Below are 14,536 nucleotides of genomic sequence, written 5' to 3'. Positions count from 1 at the left end.
CAGAGACACAAATTGCATTATCTAATGTCCACTGCTGTCCAAAATATACTGATGGGGGAGGGGGGAGCGTTTTCTTAGTGGCCCTTTGCTTTAAAATAAAAAAAAAAAAAAAAACCTTAGCTCTTAAATGGAGGGCTGCCTGCTTTCAGAATAGCTTTGGGTTAATGTGGGTTAGGCTGCAGGGAAATACATTAACTGACTCCCTTTATTGCCTCGTAGTTTAAACTTCCAAAAGAGTACAGCTGGCCTGAAAAGAAACTGAAAGTCTCCATCTTACCAGACGCTGTGTTCGACAACCCTCTGCATTAGAGCTGAATTACACCCCCCTGACATCGGGGAGAGCCAAGAGACTGTACGTTGCTTAGTGACTCACCGGATAACTAATGCAGTAAGAACTGTGCCTTCAAATAAAGGAGATTGCTGCACAACCACTGCAAACAGAAGAGGAGTTACACAACACCAACCCAGACAGAACGGGACAGTGCTGAGCCCTTTCTTCCCCATCCTTTCCTGGGCTGAACTCTCTGGGAACAGCCTGCATATGTTTGAGTGCAAGTGAGAAATATTTAACTATGAAAAGTAGTGATAAGAATTCTTTCCCTGTTCTAGCTGGCTACAAATATCCCTGCAGTCTTCACCCAGGGTGTCGATACCTTGTACGCCTATATTTACATATGCACTCTGCCAGGTGCAAGCACATGGATTAAATGTTCTCTCCGTGACTCTGGAATCCTTTTTGTTAGCCAGACGTTTACCGACTGCAGAACTTTTCCTCCAGGGGCTGTTTTGTCTTTTCAGAAATGGAATGGTGTTAACGAGGCCAGAAGCTCGTAGGCTTCATTTAAAGATGAACTCTCAAGTTTAGTCAAAAAAACAAAACAAAACCCCCTCCCTGCCACTCGAATTAGGAAAGGTCTGAGCGTTGAGCTCGGTCTGATTAGCTCTGGTATCGCTGCAAACAGAGGCAACTTTCTTCTTGCACATCCTGTCCTAGCGTATGAATGTATGCATGAGCCCCGGAGAAGGTTGTGACCTCTGCTTTTGCACAAGCAGGAGGAAGGGAGACTACCGGGGCAGAGGAGGAGATCTCCTGTTTACAGAATGTTTATCTGTCAAGAGATACTGTCAAGTACTTTTTCCTTGCTATTGTACAGAATCCTAGAAGTGGGAAAGGACCTGTGCGTTCAGAGGGGCCACTCTCCAGGAACCAGAGGGCTGCTCTAAATCGTTTAATAGGGAGATCGTATCCACGCTCCCCATCAACAGAGAGTAGCCACCAGCCGAGTCCTGGAAGAAAGCCCTACCTGCACTACGAAACAAGCCCTGCTGGGGACCCGCGTACAACACAGTTGTCCTTAGCACAGTTCCATCTTACCAGACTCCGTGTTCATCAACCTGCAGCATTTTCTCGGTGCACTTGGGACCGTCGCCATGTGCTAAGGCCTTGAACCTTGCTTTGAGGACTGGGGGACGAGCAGGCTGTAACCGGGTCCCACGGGTAGTATTGGAGTCTCAGCTTCAGGCTCTGCTTCCAACATGCAACTCCCTCTTGGTCCCAGCGGCCTCCCTTAGACCAAGATGAAGCATGCGTGCTGAGAGCTTTTGTCTCTGCAGGTTGCAGCCTCGTACTGAAGAGCAGGCCATTGGTGGGTGCATTACAGATGGGCTGCAGGCAACCCCATGCTTGAGTCCTTCCCCTGCCAATCCTGGATTGTTCTCTAAAGCAGATTCTCCAGTGCTTTCTAAGACTATTCCAATGTGACTCTGTCACTTCTAATTATGTGGGTGCAAATTTCTCTCCCCACCCTTTTCCACTCACAAGCTAACATGGCCGTTTCTTCATCTCTGGTTGTACACAATACAGTGGTCTTAACATGGCTGGGACAAGAACTTTTAACAACTGACTGCCTTTGATCAAACAGCAATGGCTAAAACTGGCCCTAACCTCACAGAAGCTGTTTGTTTTCTTAATTTCTTCCCAACAAAGTGGGATTTTTGTCAAGATTTTTAAAATATATTTTGGAGCTGGTTGATGTTGGATGTATAGTCCTGTGGTTGAGGCATGTATCTAGGAGCTGAGAGGTCTGACTCTGCTCTGGATATCCTGTGTGAGTGTAGGCAAATCACTTCACTTCCTCCTCTGCAAATGGGGATAATATTCCCAGGGGGGTTGGGATGCCTAGTCCATTAGCATCTGTGAAGTGGACCAAGATTCTCAGAGGGAGGTACGAGTACCATTATTTTTATTATTATTTAAGGGAAGCCAAATCCAGGTCCTACGTTGCTTAACAGCTTCCTTTTAACGAAGCTATGAAAGCAATTTAGATGTAAATGAGTCTGTAATTTTGTCTGAACTCAAAGGATCAACTTGAAATCATAATTTTAAAGAGCAGAGTTTCCAATCTCAGGACCAGCCGGAGTGACTTTTGTGTAGTGGCAGACTGCATTTATCCAGGAGAATCTTCGGCTGGCTTTCAGCATCCCATTTAGTATGAAATGTGTACGCAGTGCCGGTCTGTTCTGTTCCTTAACGTTGGTGGGAGTTGTAGATGCATTTCCAGGGACCAGTGGACTAGAGAGAGACTGAAAATTGGCATGCAAATCTACCAACCCAGGCACAGAATGACTCCTCTCCCCACCTCACTGTGAGGGAATAGTGGCATCATGCCAATCAGAAAAGGGGGAAAGTGGGCAATGAAAACTTTGCCCTAAATCCACAGATTTCAAACAGCAGCCCATGGACCGCTGTAAAATGGCAAACACTTGCCAGTGGTGTTTGGAGAACTGGCTGATTGCCATGGTGCTGGCTCCTCTTCCTTGTCTCCAGCTGCGAAGTCTCATTAAGAGAAGTTAAAAGAACAGGACATTCCTAGGGTGATTTGTCCCTGTCAGCAATTTCTGCTGTTCCCACAGAAGTCACAAAGGGGCAGAGACCGGGAGGCCATCTCTGAGTTCTGTCCCTCTGCCCTAACTCAAACTGAGACTCTCTGAAACCTTTCCATGAGACACATGAGCAAGTGCCGGACTGTAGGTAAAATAACTTCTCTCCGCAGGATTTTTCTCCAAATCTCCTCTCTCAGATTTGTTCTTCCATTCTGCATTCACTCCTCTTCGATGCTGTGGGTTGGATGTTCGTTGACTTCAGAGGGAGATGTGAAGGGACCACACTTGAGGCTTGGCCTACGCTACACGGTTAGGTCGATGTAAGCTGCCTTGTGCCGACCTAGCTGTGGAAGTGTCTTCATTTCAGTTTGGCTCCTGACGATGTAAGTGCCTGTCTACACCGATTTAGTAACGTCACCTCCCCAAGCGGGGTAGAATCACAGTTAATGTAATTAGGTCAACGCAATGTCAGCGTAGACACTGTGTCACTTATGTCAACTGCTGTTGGCTTTCAGGAGCCGTCCCACAATGCCCCACACTGACAATACAATCTATACAAGCACTCCTGGGGAGGATGCATGCTGCCAACACAAGGAGCGAAGTGTGCGCGCACAAGCGATTTAATAGCTCCGGTGGCTGTATGCCGAAATAAATTAGGTTGACGTGATTTTGTAATGTAGACCTGAGTGCTTTGGAAATCCCAGCTATATCCATGTCTTTTTGTTTATATGTCATGTTTTTTATATAGTCATCAGTATCTGAGTTATGACCAGTTGGCAAGACAGGTACCTTTTATTTGTAAGACACTTTCTCACAAACCCTATTCTTAAAGCCTCGCTGGCTGCCAGATTACATTTTGTTCCAAGGGAAGGAAGTCGGGTCTTCCTAATTAGTTTAGCAAATTTAAAAAAAATAAAATAAACAAATCACTGCTAAAATAGCAATCTACGGCCTACTGCCACCCTCTCTGAAAGGGATTCACTGTTGAAAGGAAACTTTTTGACTCTAATGTTGCACTCCTGTCTCCATTCTTTTAGAACAAGAAAGTTGCACATTAATCAATATTTAGAGACCTCATCACCCATAACACTTTTCCCCGGGTGCTGTTGAAGTTTGCAGTCGTGCCAAAGACTAATCAATTGGCAGCTAAACTAGATCTTGCGTTTTGATATTTTTCTAGTTGTTTTTGTCTTGAACAGGGGGAGGACGAGTGACATGGGAAAAAAGAGAACTTTTGAATATATTTTTTTTAAATGAGTAAATGGCTCGGAAAGGGAAAGACATAAGTGTTAATTCCAAGGTGGTTTTCCAGGCCAGTCTTGCTGAGAATGGCTGCTTTTAGATTTGTTCAGGCTGGTGGAGATTTGAACAGGGATTATACAAAAACCAAGCCATGCAATTTGTGTTGGCTGGAAGCAGTGATCTGGATGTAAATTGCATTTTAAAATAAGTGTGTAGAGGTTTCTCTTCCCCCTGCCTCAATGCAGATAGATAGGAATACTTCCTTTATGGCAGACCTGTGATGCCTTGAAAGTGTAGCATGGGGACAGCCACCTTCAAACAAGGGAAATCCCAAGAGCTGTAAACACACTTCCCCTCACACACTTGGTTTAAAAAAAAAATACAGTTACAGTATTAAAGAAACTAGGCTCTCAGCAGACCGGAGAGAGCCCTTAAGTGTTGCAATTGGCGTGACCTATTGTAATATTTTCTGTGGCTTAGACATAGAATATCTGCTATGTGTAATGGCTTTGAGGACAGTGGTAGGTTGGTTTTCTTGTACACAGATTTGCCAAGAATGATTTGAGATGGCATGCTAAAGCCCTACATTTTAAATAATCTGTAGCTCTTGAATGGTCACAGGGCACAAGATTGTCTTTGAGGAAATAAACATTTGTTTACAAAACTTGAGACCAGTAGAAATACTTAGAGGATGGAATTTAAACATAATAATGAATTTGTTAGATAAAACATTGACCTGCAGTGTCAGTGACCCAAGTGTTGCAAATTGGGCTATTGCAATCAAACCTGGAAGTGAAATTAACTAAAACGAAAGTGAATCTGACTTAGGACCCAATTCCGCAAAGGGATCCATGTGAGCAAATCCTCATTCCAATGCTCATTCCTAATGACATTAGCGAGGCATACGGATCCGCTCGCATGGAGACTGGCCCTCGGTCTGTGTTGATTGTCAACGCAAGGCATAACCACTTGGCATAAAAAGCAAGAAGCAAATTAAGAGTTTTTTAAATCTAAATAGTGTCACTTAATATACAGAGCAAATAGTCCTATTTGTTTTCCCTGACACTGCCTGCAAATGGCTGTTTTGTTAGGAAATGGAAGGTGAAATTATGACGTGGCTGCTTCTTATTCTGTTTTAATCATTAACAGTTTACAGAAGTTGCTGCTGCTTCTCTTTCGATCCCCTTGTGTGACTCTGCAGGCTCTTTAATTGAATGAGCTTCGTTATCATTACTCATGTGCTGTGCATTTACCACATCAAGCTAGTCAGCAGCTCCTCCCAAGGAAAACTCTTTCAGACTCCATTTAGAAACATGGCTGCTGCTCGCATTGTTCTCTGGTGGTGGGCAGAAGTGAGGTCTTCTCTTACATTTCTCTGGCCTTTTTATTACTACGAAAGGCCTGTGTGGAAAAGGAATCTTTGTTGCTTAACAGCTCATCTTGCACCTGCTGTTTATTGCACCTGCTGTTTATTCCTGCCTCACACGTTCACATCCAAAGTCATAACCCCCATTTTGTTGCCTTGTAACTAGCTACTAGCAAGGATTGCTCTCACAACTGGGGTGGGGGCTGTAACTTCAGGGGGCTGGAAATAGATTAATAGACTTTTAAAACCAGTACGGACTATTAGATAAATCTACTCTGACTTCACCTATAACCCAGGCCACAGAACTTCACCCAGGCACTGAGCCCAATGACCTGAATTTGTCGAAAGCATCTTTTAGACGGATGGCATTAGATGGAGAATCCACTAGTTCCCTTGGTAGATTTTCCAATGGCTAATCACCCTCATTTATATATAAAATGCACCTTGTTTCTGGTTTCAATTAAACGACAGGAGCAGATTAATTGTTAAGCAGCAAAGATCTTCTCCCTGCTTAATAAAAGCAAGGGAAGTGGGGGATGAATGGGGAGCAAATGTTTCAACAGGAATCTATCCGGATGGAACATTTTTGTTCCGAGTCATCACGTCCTAACATTTTAAGCCTAATTTAGGTCTCCGATACGATGGCAATTTCCAGCGAGATCTGTAGCAGCTGCTTGTTTTTGTGACACTTCCATAGCATAATGATGTGTGCCCGCTCTTCCCTTCTTTTGTAAAGCTTTCGTTCAGTGCCAGTCCAAAATTTCAAACCAAGAATAAGCCTGTGGCTGGCGGTGTGTTTTAAACTGAGCCCCATACTGACCTGTATCTCTCAGGCAATTAACTTGTCGTGTAATACACGTCACCACTTATTCATTTCTAGTACCATTCTATTTCTTCTAAAATTGCTCACAGATCATAAAATCATAAAAAGTGGCGTATTAGCTTAGAAATGTCATTTCAAGTCTGCCATAAAGGTGCCTATTTCCTTCCCTCCATGAGATAATGGGAGGTGGTAAAAGTGTTAAATAATCTTGTGTGCCTCATTATTCACAGTTGGAATTTTAGGTCCCTGATAACAGTGTTACACAAATATAGAACTCACTGTGTGGTAAATGTTAAAAGGACACTGTCAAGTGCTTTTTTATTTTTGAAATGACTTAAAAATATTTTTTCTCTTTTTTTTTTTCAACACCCTCTTAAAAGCAGGAGTAAAATTTCCTTTGTCGCTGATTGTTCTATTTTGCAAACACTAATTTTTCCTTTTCTGCACTTCTCCATTCTCTGCTAGGGAGGCTGTTAAAGCAAAATGGTTTTTGTTCCCTTCCCCAAGGCCCAGCTACAGTGTTGTAAGCACAGCTCTGTAAATACTCTTCTGCTGCGGAGCCAGTGGAGGGGGCGAAACATTGCCCTGAATTTAGGTCCTACATAAACAGTTGTAGCTGTTGGTTGTTTCTTGACAGTGGAGTGGTTAGAATCCAGGGGATATTCCACGGTATAATAGTCTCCTGATACCAGTAGGTCCAGATTAGGCCCAAGATGCCTTCGCCAGTTTCCTCTGCAATAACGCACAGAATTTCAAGATACCACCTGCCTTAGAGAATGTAAAGCCCATTGGGGACAGAAGAAAGGGGAATTGAGTTTAAACGACTGTGTCCTTCAAGCAGCGACTGATCACAGAATCTGAGGATTGTGCCCTTTTAATTTTGTCCTTTTGCCTTTCCTTGAAGCAGCTCAACGGTACTGGACTGTTTCCTGTGCTTAGGAACCTGCCATTCCAAATGCAGGATTCTTAACTGGCCGAAATACATTCAAATCCTGCTCCTGCCCTCCCTTAAAGTCCCAGTGGGCTTGGATTTAGCTGTACTCAGAAGCAGAGAAGGAGATGTTTAAAGGAATGATTAGCCATATTCACACCGAAGGGATTTACTTGCTTTTTCAAAACTCTTTTATATCCATAGGGCCCAGGTTGGGTACCAAGTCCTTTTCCTTACCTATAAATATTTTTGTAAAGGGATAGAGCTTTTGTTGCTGTTGTTTTTGACGACACTAACTGTTGGGAGGCCGTTGAGCTGGATAACCTAGGAGAAAATGAGCATTTATCTGTGGGTTACATAAAACAGACAGAACCCTGACCACTGTGGTTGCTTTTTGCAGCCATCAGCTGAGGTGAACATTTTTGTAGTTCATCTGTTTCTTTTTTGCGTGCGTGTGTGTGTATTTTTCTTACTAGAATTCTAAGGACACTACTGAATCGGTCTGCAAGGAGCCTGTGTTCCTACAGTCTGTGTCAGTACTTTGTAGTTGGACTTTTTTTTTTTAACCAAAAAAAAAAAAATTAAAAATGGAAAGCTAAACTAGCAGAGGTTTTTAAATATTTTATATTAGTTCCTAATGTAAATTCTTACTTTGTTATTGGAGTGCCGGTGCAATCCACCCGCACATGACTTTTGTAAAATTTTTGTGACTCACTAAACATTTTCCCCCCCGTGTATTCTAAGTGCATTAAACATATTTGCATAATTGGTTGTGTCCTTTTGTCTGGGTGGTTACAAAAGAAAGATAATGAGATGGATTGATTCATGTTTATTATCAGAGCTGCACTTAGATCCTTGATTATCAACCAGTCTCTCCTTAGTCTTAGAATTAGCTAGACTACAGGTCTTGTCTATGGGGGTAACTTCTGTTCTAAACTGTTAGGGCAGACCATAAGTTAGAAAGGAATAGAGAACGTAAGTACTTCAGGGCCAATTTCTGTCCTCAGGTACGTCAGCCCCTTGGCTTCAGTGGGAATTTGCGGGTATGCGTGCAGAGAACAAGTAAATCGGGTGGGACAGGAGAGAGAGCACATAGAACACTTATGAAAAAAATATCACTGAGCTAATGTTGCAATGATTTCCCAGTAATGCAGAATGATTTTGCAGTAATCTTTTTACACTCTTCAGTAATAAATTATTTTAAGGTCAGAGAGAGGGAGGGTGGAATATCTGAGCTGGGGGAGGGGAAATGACCGCCTAGAAAGGAAGGGAGAAAGATGGATGAGGAGAAGAAATCCACTTTCGGTCTAGATTCTTTCTCTCTTCTTGAAGGGATACTGTTGGGTCACATCATCCTTAATTTAAATGGAAACAAGTTATCCTGTTGTCAGCAGAAATGGTTCCATGAGGTTACTTTTGAAGTCTGACCGTGGAAACCATTCATTTCGACAGGAATAACCTTTGTCCTATAAACAGTGCAGCATCCTGCTACTGGGAGAAAAACCAGCAAGTGAAACTGACCGTGGCAAAAACTGAAATTGACTACCTTGTTTCCACTGCTCATCCTGAATGGTATTAGGATTTTTGGGTTAAATCCGATCACGGTTTCAAATGCCCCACTCGTTAATGTCCATGAACTGGGGTACTAGGTACCACTGAGCACTGCAAAGTGCTCAGCTTTACATGGGGCTGGGCTATTCTAGGAGGGAGCGAGAGAACAGGGTGCTGACTTGATTCCAGGGCCAGTGGCACTGAAGACATGCAGCTCGTCTTGCTCCGATCGGGTTGGCTGGAGTTCAGGCTGACACGCTGCAGGAGGGGATGTGCCCGGAGGTGTGGCTGGGTTTTTGTTGCTGTTGGAGAGCCCTGCCAATCAACTGGGAACCCCAGGGAAATTACCGGTATTGGGGGGGCACCCAACAGCCCAAAGCAGCATCCAGGGCTCCCTTGTGCTCGGTCCAGTGTGGGTGCAGACACACGCAATGACAAGATGCCCCCTGCCCCAAAGAGTTTGCTGCTGAAATATAAGACAAGGTAACAGCAAGGATGGGTTGGTAGTGTCCTGATCCTGGGCCTACTGTGAACGTTCTCTCCAGCCTCTAGGCCTGGCCCTGGCCCTTAAAACGACGGCTCTGTGCTGTGCATCTGGCCCATGGCGCTTGGTTAATTCAAATGCTGGAAGGTTGTGCTGAGAGCTAAGCACCAGGTAGAGCAGGGGCAACGTGCCCAGATACTACGGTGATGGGCAGGAGTATAAAAGCAGACGGTTGGGAGGGAGGATGGGTTGGCCTGAGGTCACCCTTGAGGCAAGTGAATTCTTGGGTCCACATCTGACGCGGTTTCTTTGGGCAGGCAACCTCTCTTCACGCCCCGGCCTGGGAGCTCAGTGGGAACATTGGCCCCTATGGTGGACCCTTCCACAGCAAACACTGGAGGAAGGAGGCAGGTCAGAAAAGACAAGCCTCTCTGTGTCACCAAAAGCCTGTCTTTTGGATGCAGGTGGGGTGGGGGAGGTGGGGTGGGGGGGGCCATCCATATGCTGCTTTGGTTACAGCCTTAGATCATGCTTGAAAAACCCCAAGACTCTGACTTGGCTTCTTAGGGGGGCGGGGAGGAATTGTCAAGATCATCTCCACCCCCACTTGTGCGCTAGCTTTTGGGACTGCCTCTGAGCCAGCAGCAGCAGCCGCTGCCTTCTTCCCTTTCAGCTGCTCGCTGAACTCTGCCCACACAAGTTTTGTTTGAGTGTGGACTTAACCAGATTAGTCAGTAACACTTCCTGGAACCGATGAGAAGCAGGGCTTGGCCCCCACACATTCTCTGGTTTCCTGCTTAGGCTAGTTTTAAACCCCGTAGGAGTTTACATGTCGCTGCCGTGCTCATGTTCCTCCAAGGGGCGGGGTTTCTGTCTCCCAAGACCCAGGGAGCTGGAGTCCTTTTTGCCCCTTTTGGGTCTGTTTTATACAAGCTGATGCCCTTCAAGGGGCACTGTCTGTGGCGCGCTCTCGGGTGGCACGGTTAGAGCCACTGCTGCTTTTGGCACCCCAGAGCTGATGAGCAACAGTTACCGGTTTAATGGCCCTCTACCCACTGCTGCCTTGTTAGCAAAGCTCAGCAAGTGCCATAGACTAATTAATTACATATAAACTGCTCTGGGCAGCACAAAGAATTTGGCCTGGTCTCCTTCCGATGAGGTTAGCATCTGGCATGACGTTTCGCTCCTCGGGGAGGGGGGAGAGGGCCCTCGTTGCCTTGCTGCGGATTGGACATTTTAAGGGAGAAACCTCTCTGTGCTGCAAGGCCGGAGCACGGCAACACCACTGCTGCTTCTGGGCGGCCTCCAGTTGAGACGAGCCAGAAGCAACAGATCTGCTGCTTCCTATTAACCCCTCAGTAAGGCACAGACATGGCACGTTAGATAGATAATGGACAGATAATAAGACCATATATAAATCCATGGTCGCCCACAGCTTGAATGCTGCATGCAGATGTGGTTGGCCCATCTCAAGAAAGATACATTGGACTTGGAAAAGGTTCAGAAAAGGGCAACAAAAATGATTAGGGGTATGGAACGGCTGCTGTATGAAAAGAGATTAATAAGACTTAGACTTTTCAGCTTGGAAAAGAGAGGACTAAGGGGGGATATGATAGTGGTCTATAAAATCATGACTGATGTGGAGAAAGTAGATAAGGAAGTGTTATTTACTCCTTCTCATAACACAAGAACTAGGGGCCACCAAATGAAATTAATAGGCAGCAGGTTTAAAACAAACAAAAGGAAGTATTTCTTCACACAACACACAGTCAACCTGTGGAACTCCTTGCCAGAGGATGTTGTGAAGGCCAAGCCTCTAACGAGGTTCAAAAAAGAACTAGATACGGTCACGGAGGATAGGTCCATCAATGGCTATTAGCCAGGATGGGCGGGGATGGTGTCCCTAGGCTCTGTTTGCCAGAAGCTGGGAATGAGCGCCAGGGAATGGATCACTTGATGATTCACTGTTTTTGTTCATTCCCTTTGGGGCACCTGGCATTGGCCACTGGCAGCAGATAGGATACTGGGCTAGACAGACCTTTGGTCTGACCCAGTATGGCCGTTCTTATGTTCCTCAGGTGGTAACAAGGGGTTCAAAAGATGGAAGGGGTCACACAGGTTCCCTGATTAATCCCCTTCACCCCTCTCTTCCTGCTGTACTACATCTTGGCACTGACAGTCTGACCTTCTGCCTATAGACTTCAAAGCACAATACAAAGATGGGGCGCGCATCACCATCCCATTACTTCAGGGGGAAAATAAACTATTGGCCAAAGCTGTAGTAAATCAGTGACCGATTTGGGAAAATAACTTGGGTCTCCTGACTTCCATTCAGCCCTGTGCTCAGTCCGTTAGAGCCTAGCTGCCCTTAAAGAGGGGCTAGAAAAATTCCTTAAGACTCATCCTGGGAAGAATCTTTATGCTTGATTCTGCCCTCTGGTTGGTCATTCTGGTCACTTTCCACCCCACTCTGAGCTGGCTTCCTTTACATTTAATAATGAGAATTCTTAGCCCTCTGTGACAGGACGTATCTACTCTGCATCAGCATAGCTGGGATTGACCACACACAGTGGGCTAAAGAGGCCATGCCCTCTCGTCCCTGCTGGCCATGCTCTAACTCAGTGGTTCTCAACCTGTCTGGACTACTGTACCCCTTTCAGGAGTCTGATTTGTCTTGTTTCACCTCACTTAAAAACGAGGTGCTTGTTTCACCTCACTTAAAAAAATTTGTCAAGTTTCACCTCACTTAAAAACGACTTGCTTACAAAATCAGACCTAAAAATACAAAAGTGTCCCAGCACATGATTACTGAAAAATGGCTGACTCTCTCATTTCTACCATAGAATTTATAAAATAAATGGATTGGAATATAAATATTGTACTTACATTTCAGGGTGGAGTATATAGAGCAGTATAGACAAGTCATTGTCTGGATGAAATTTTAACCAGTAGTCCAGGGTTCAGGCTCAGTTTCCCATTTCAATCTTCGTCTTCCCTGGGCCGCTTCCTACCCTTGACTCCTGCTCTGTCAGTTCCCTTGGGGATAGCTCCTGTCGCTCTTGTCCTCCGCGGCCGGCCAAGGGGAATTCCGGCTTGGATTCCGCATCTTCTGCCTTAGCAGTCTGGAGCTCCAGCAGCTCTCTGGTAGGAGCCTGCAGCAGACATCCACTCTCCTCCTCCGTCAGTCCAGACTGAGCTGGACCGTTCCCTTTTATAGCCTGCTTCCAGTTAGAGCGGTTTCAGAGGGGTAGCCGTGTTAGTCTGTATCAGCAAAAAGAACGGGGAGTACTTGTGGCACCTTAGAGACTTGGCTAGTGCTTTTTCTGCAGCCTGTTGTAAAACTAGGCAAATATCTAGATGAGTTGATGGACCCCTGGTACGCGTACTCCTGGTTGAGAACCACTGCTCTAACTAAAAGAACGAGACCCTGGGTCAGGACCCAGTGGAGTAGGGTGGGCCCAGGCTAGCCCTACCCCACTCCACACTTACTGCTCGGTGCAGGGACTGCCCGTAGGCTGGACATAGCTGCCCAAGGGCAGCTCCAAGGACTCTGGTCTCCAGGCTGCGCCACCCCAAGGGCAAGGGCCGGCCTTGCAGACTCCGGCCGCTTGAGCTGTAGCTACCCCTTTGTCTGCCTCCACCGGGCAGTGTTTCTACCCCAAGACCCCATCTTCAGGGGGTTTTGCAAACATGAACCGCAGGGAGGGAATCGCTGTATTTGACTCCAGCAGTCAGTGTCCTCCACTTCCTGGCTAGTCCAGCAGGCAAAAGGTCCCCTCTGCTACAAAAGCTTGTGTCCTTGTGTCCACTGCCCCAAACTTACTTTGTCCATCTGACCGACCCAAGCTTTGTGTTTTTAAAGGGCTGCCCCCACATCTCATCTCATGTTGACCAACAGTGGGGAACGCAATCCCACTTCCATCAGGAGGCAGCATTCTCGATCTGGGTTTGCCTGGGGTGGGCCAGATGAATGAGCTAATCCAGTGATTCTTGACCTTGGTACAACAGATGTTTTGAGAGCCCTTCCCTCCCATCTAGTCATAAAGATAAAGAGGGAGGTGGCAAGCTGATGGAACCTGCTTGCAACCCCCTGTCGAGAAGCCAGAAGCTGATCATTCAGTCATTTCATTGAATGAAAATGCCTGGTGATGCTGAAAAGCAGGAACATTGCTTTCTCGAATTGCTTGCCGTGGTTAGTTAGTTAGTTATGGGTAGAAAGCCTGTTTTAGTAAGATCCCTAAAGAGGAAACAAACTGTCAACAGGGACAGTAACTCCAGCTCCACCCCTGACAAGAGGTTCAAGCTATAATCCAAGATCCACTGAGAGAGAGGAAGGGACTGCTGATGATCATGCCCTGTTCCTGGGAAGACGTGGATCGTTGCATAAGGCATCTCAAACATGTAGCAGAGGAAATCCCAGCAGCAGTTGCTTGCCTTCGGATTCAGATTGGGGGTTGTATTGCAAGGCTTAGTTTGGACTTTGATGGTTTCTGTTAGCAAAATTGGGGGGGGGGGGGAAACCAGCTCCTTTAATTGCCCAGACCGAACAAAGGAGGTTTCACTTCTTTCAGGTTAGTCCTGTCTGCTCTCTAAACACATGTCAGTGGGGTAATTAACAGTATCAGCACAGATGCCCGGCCCAATGGACTTGTGACGCTTCCTTGAGCTGCAGGGCCTGGGGATGCTGAGTCCTAATGTCATGAATCCCGCAGTTCTCTGCGTTCTCCTTGGGTATGTAAATATCCACAGAGAGCGTTTAATAGGACGCTCCCAGCCACAAACTTCATGGCTGGTGGGTGCTTCATCAGCCTGACATGGATACGTTTAACTGCAGTGGGCACCGCTGGCTGCTGTATCCTGCTGGAAATTTAATTGGCTGCATATTTCCCCCCTTGTTTACCTTTTGTTTGTCATCTTTACCCAGCCGTTGTGCCTCTCCACTGTGTTGGGCGGTCTCATATAATCCCCTTGAATTTCAGTCCCAAGTGTTTCCTCTGCTTGGAAGTGACCAGCAGAGAAACCAAGCAAACTGGAGAACAAGAAAACCTCCCATTTCCTGCCCCGGGATGGCTGGATCCCCTATTGCGTCTGCAAAATACACAGTTAAAACCAAGTTCTGCACAGCCAGACAACCATGCGAAGGCTACAGAGACTTGGTGGGGGGAAGCAGCCATGCTACTTTGGCCAGTGAGCTTGTCTGATGACTTCAGCTAAGAAAGGTGATGGTCAGGCTGGTACCTGGACGGGGAGGTGCCT

General features: G+C 46.0%; 1 protein-coding gene across 2 annotated transcripts in view; it reads left to right on the top strand.

Annotated features, from left to right (window-relative positions):
* Positions 1-7,973, top strand: part of SUFU (SUFU negative regulator of hedgehog signaling) — a 118,089-nt gene extending 110,116 nt beyond the window's left edge. For both annotated transcript variants that reach the window (XM_074959462.1, XM_074959461.1), the window contains exon 12: positions 220-7,973. In XM_074959462.1, the coding sequence (XP_074815563.1) occupies positions 220-309 (90 nt within the window). In that variant the 3' untranslated portion in view covers positions 310-7,973. The remainder of the gene's footprint in view (positions 1-219) is intronic.
* The last annotated feature ends 6,563 nt before the right edge of the window (positions 7,974-14,536 follow it).

Source organism: Natator depressus, chromosome 7, assembly GCF_965152275.1.
Source record: "Natator depressus isolate rNatDep1 chromosome 7, rNatDep2.hap1, whole genome shotgun sequence".
NCBI lineage: Eukaryota > Metazoa > Chordata > Testudines > Cheloniidae > Natator > Natator depressus.
The sequence above is the reverse complement of the archived record's forward strand: the minus strand, read 5'-3'. Positions and strand labels throughout refer to the sequence as shown.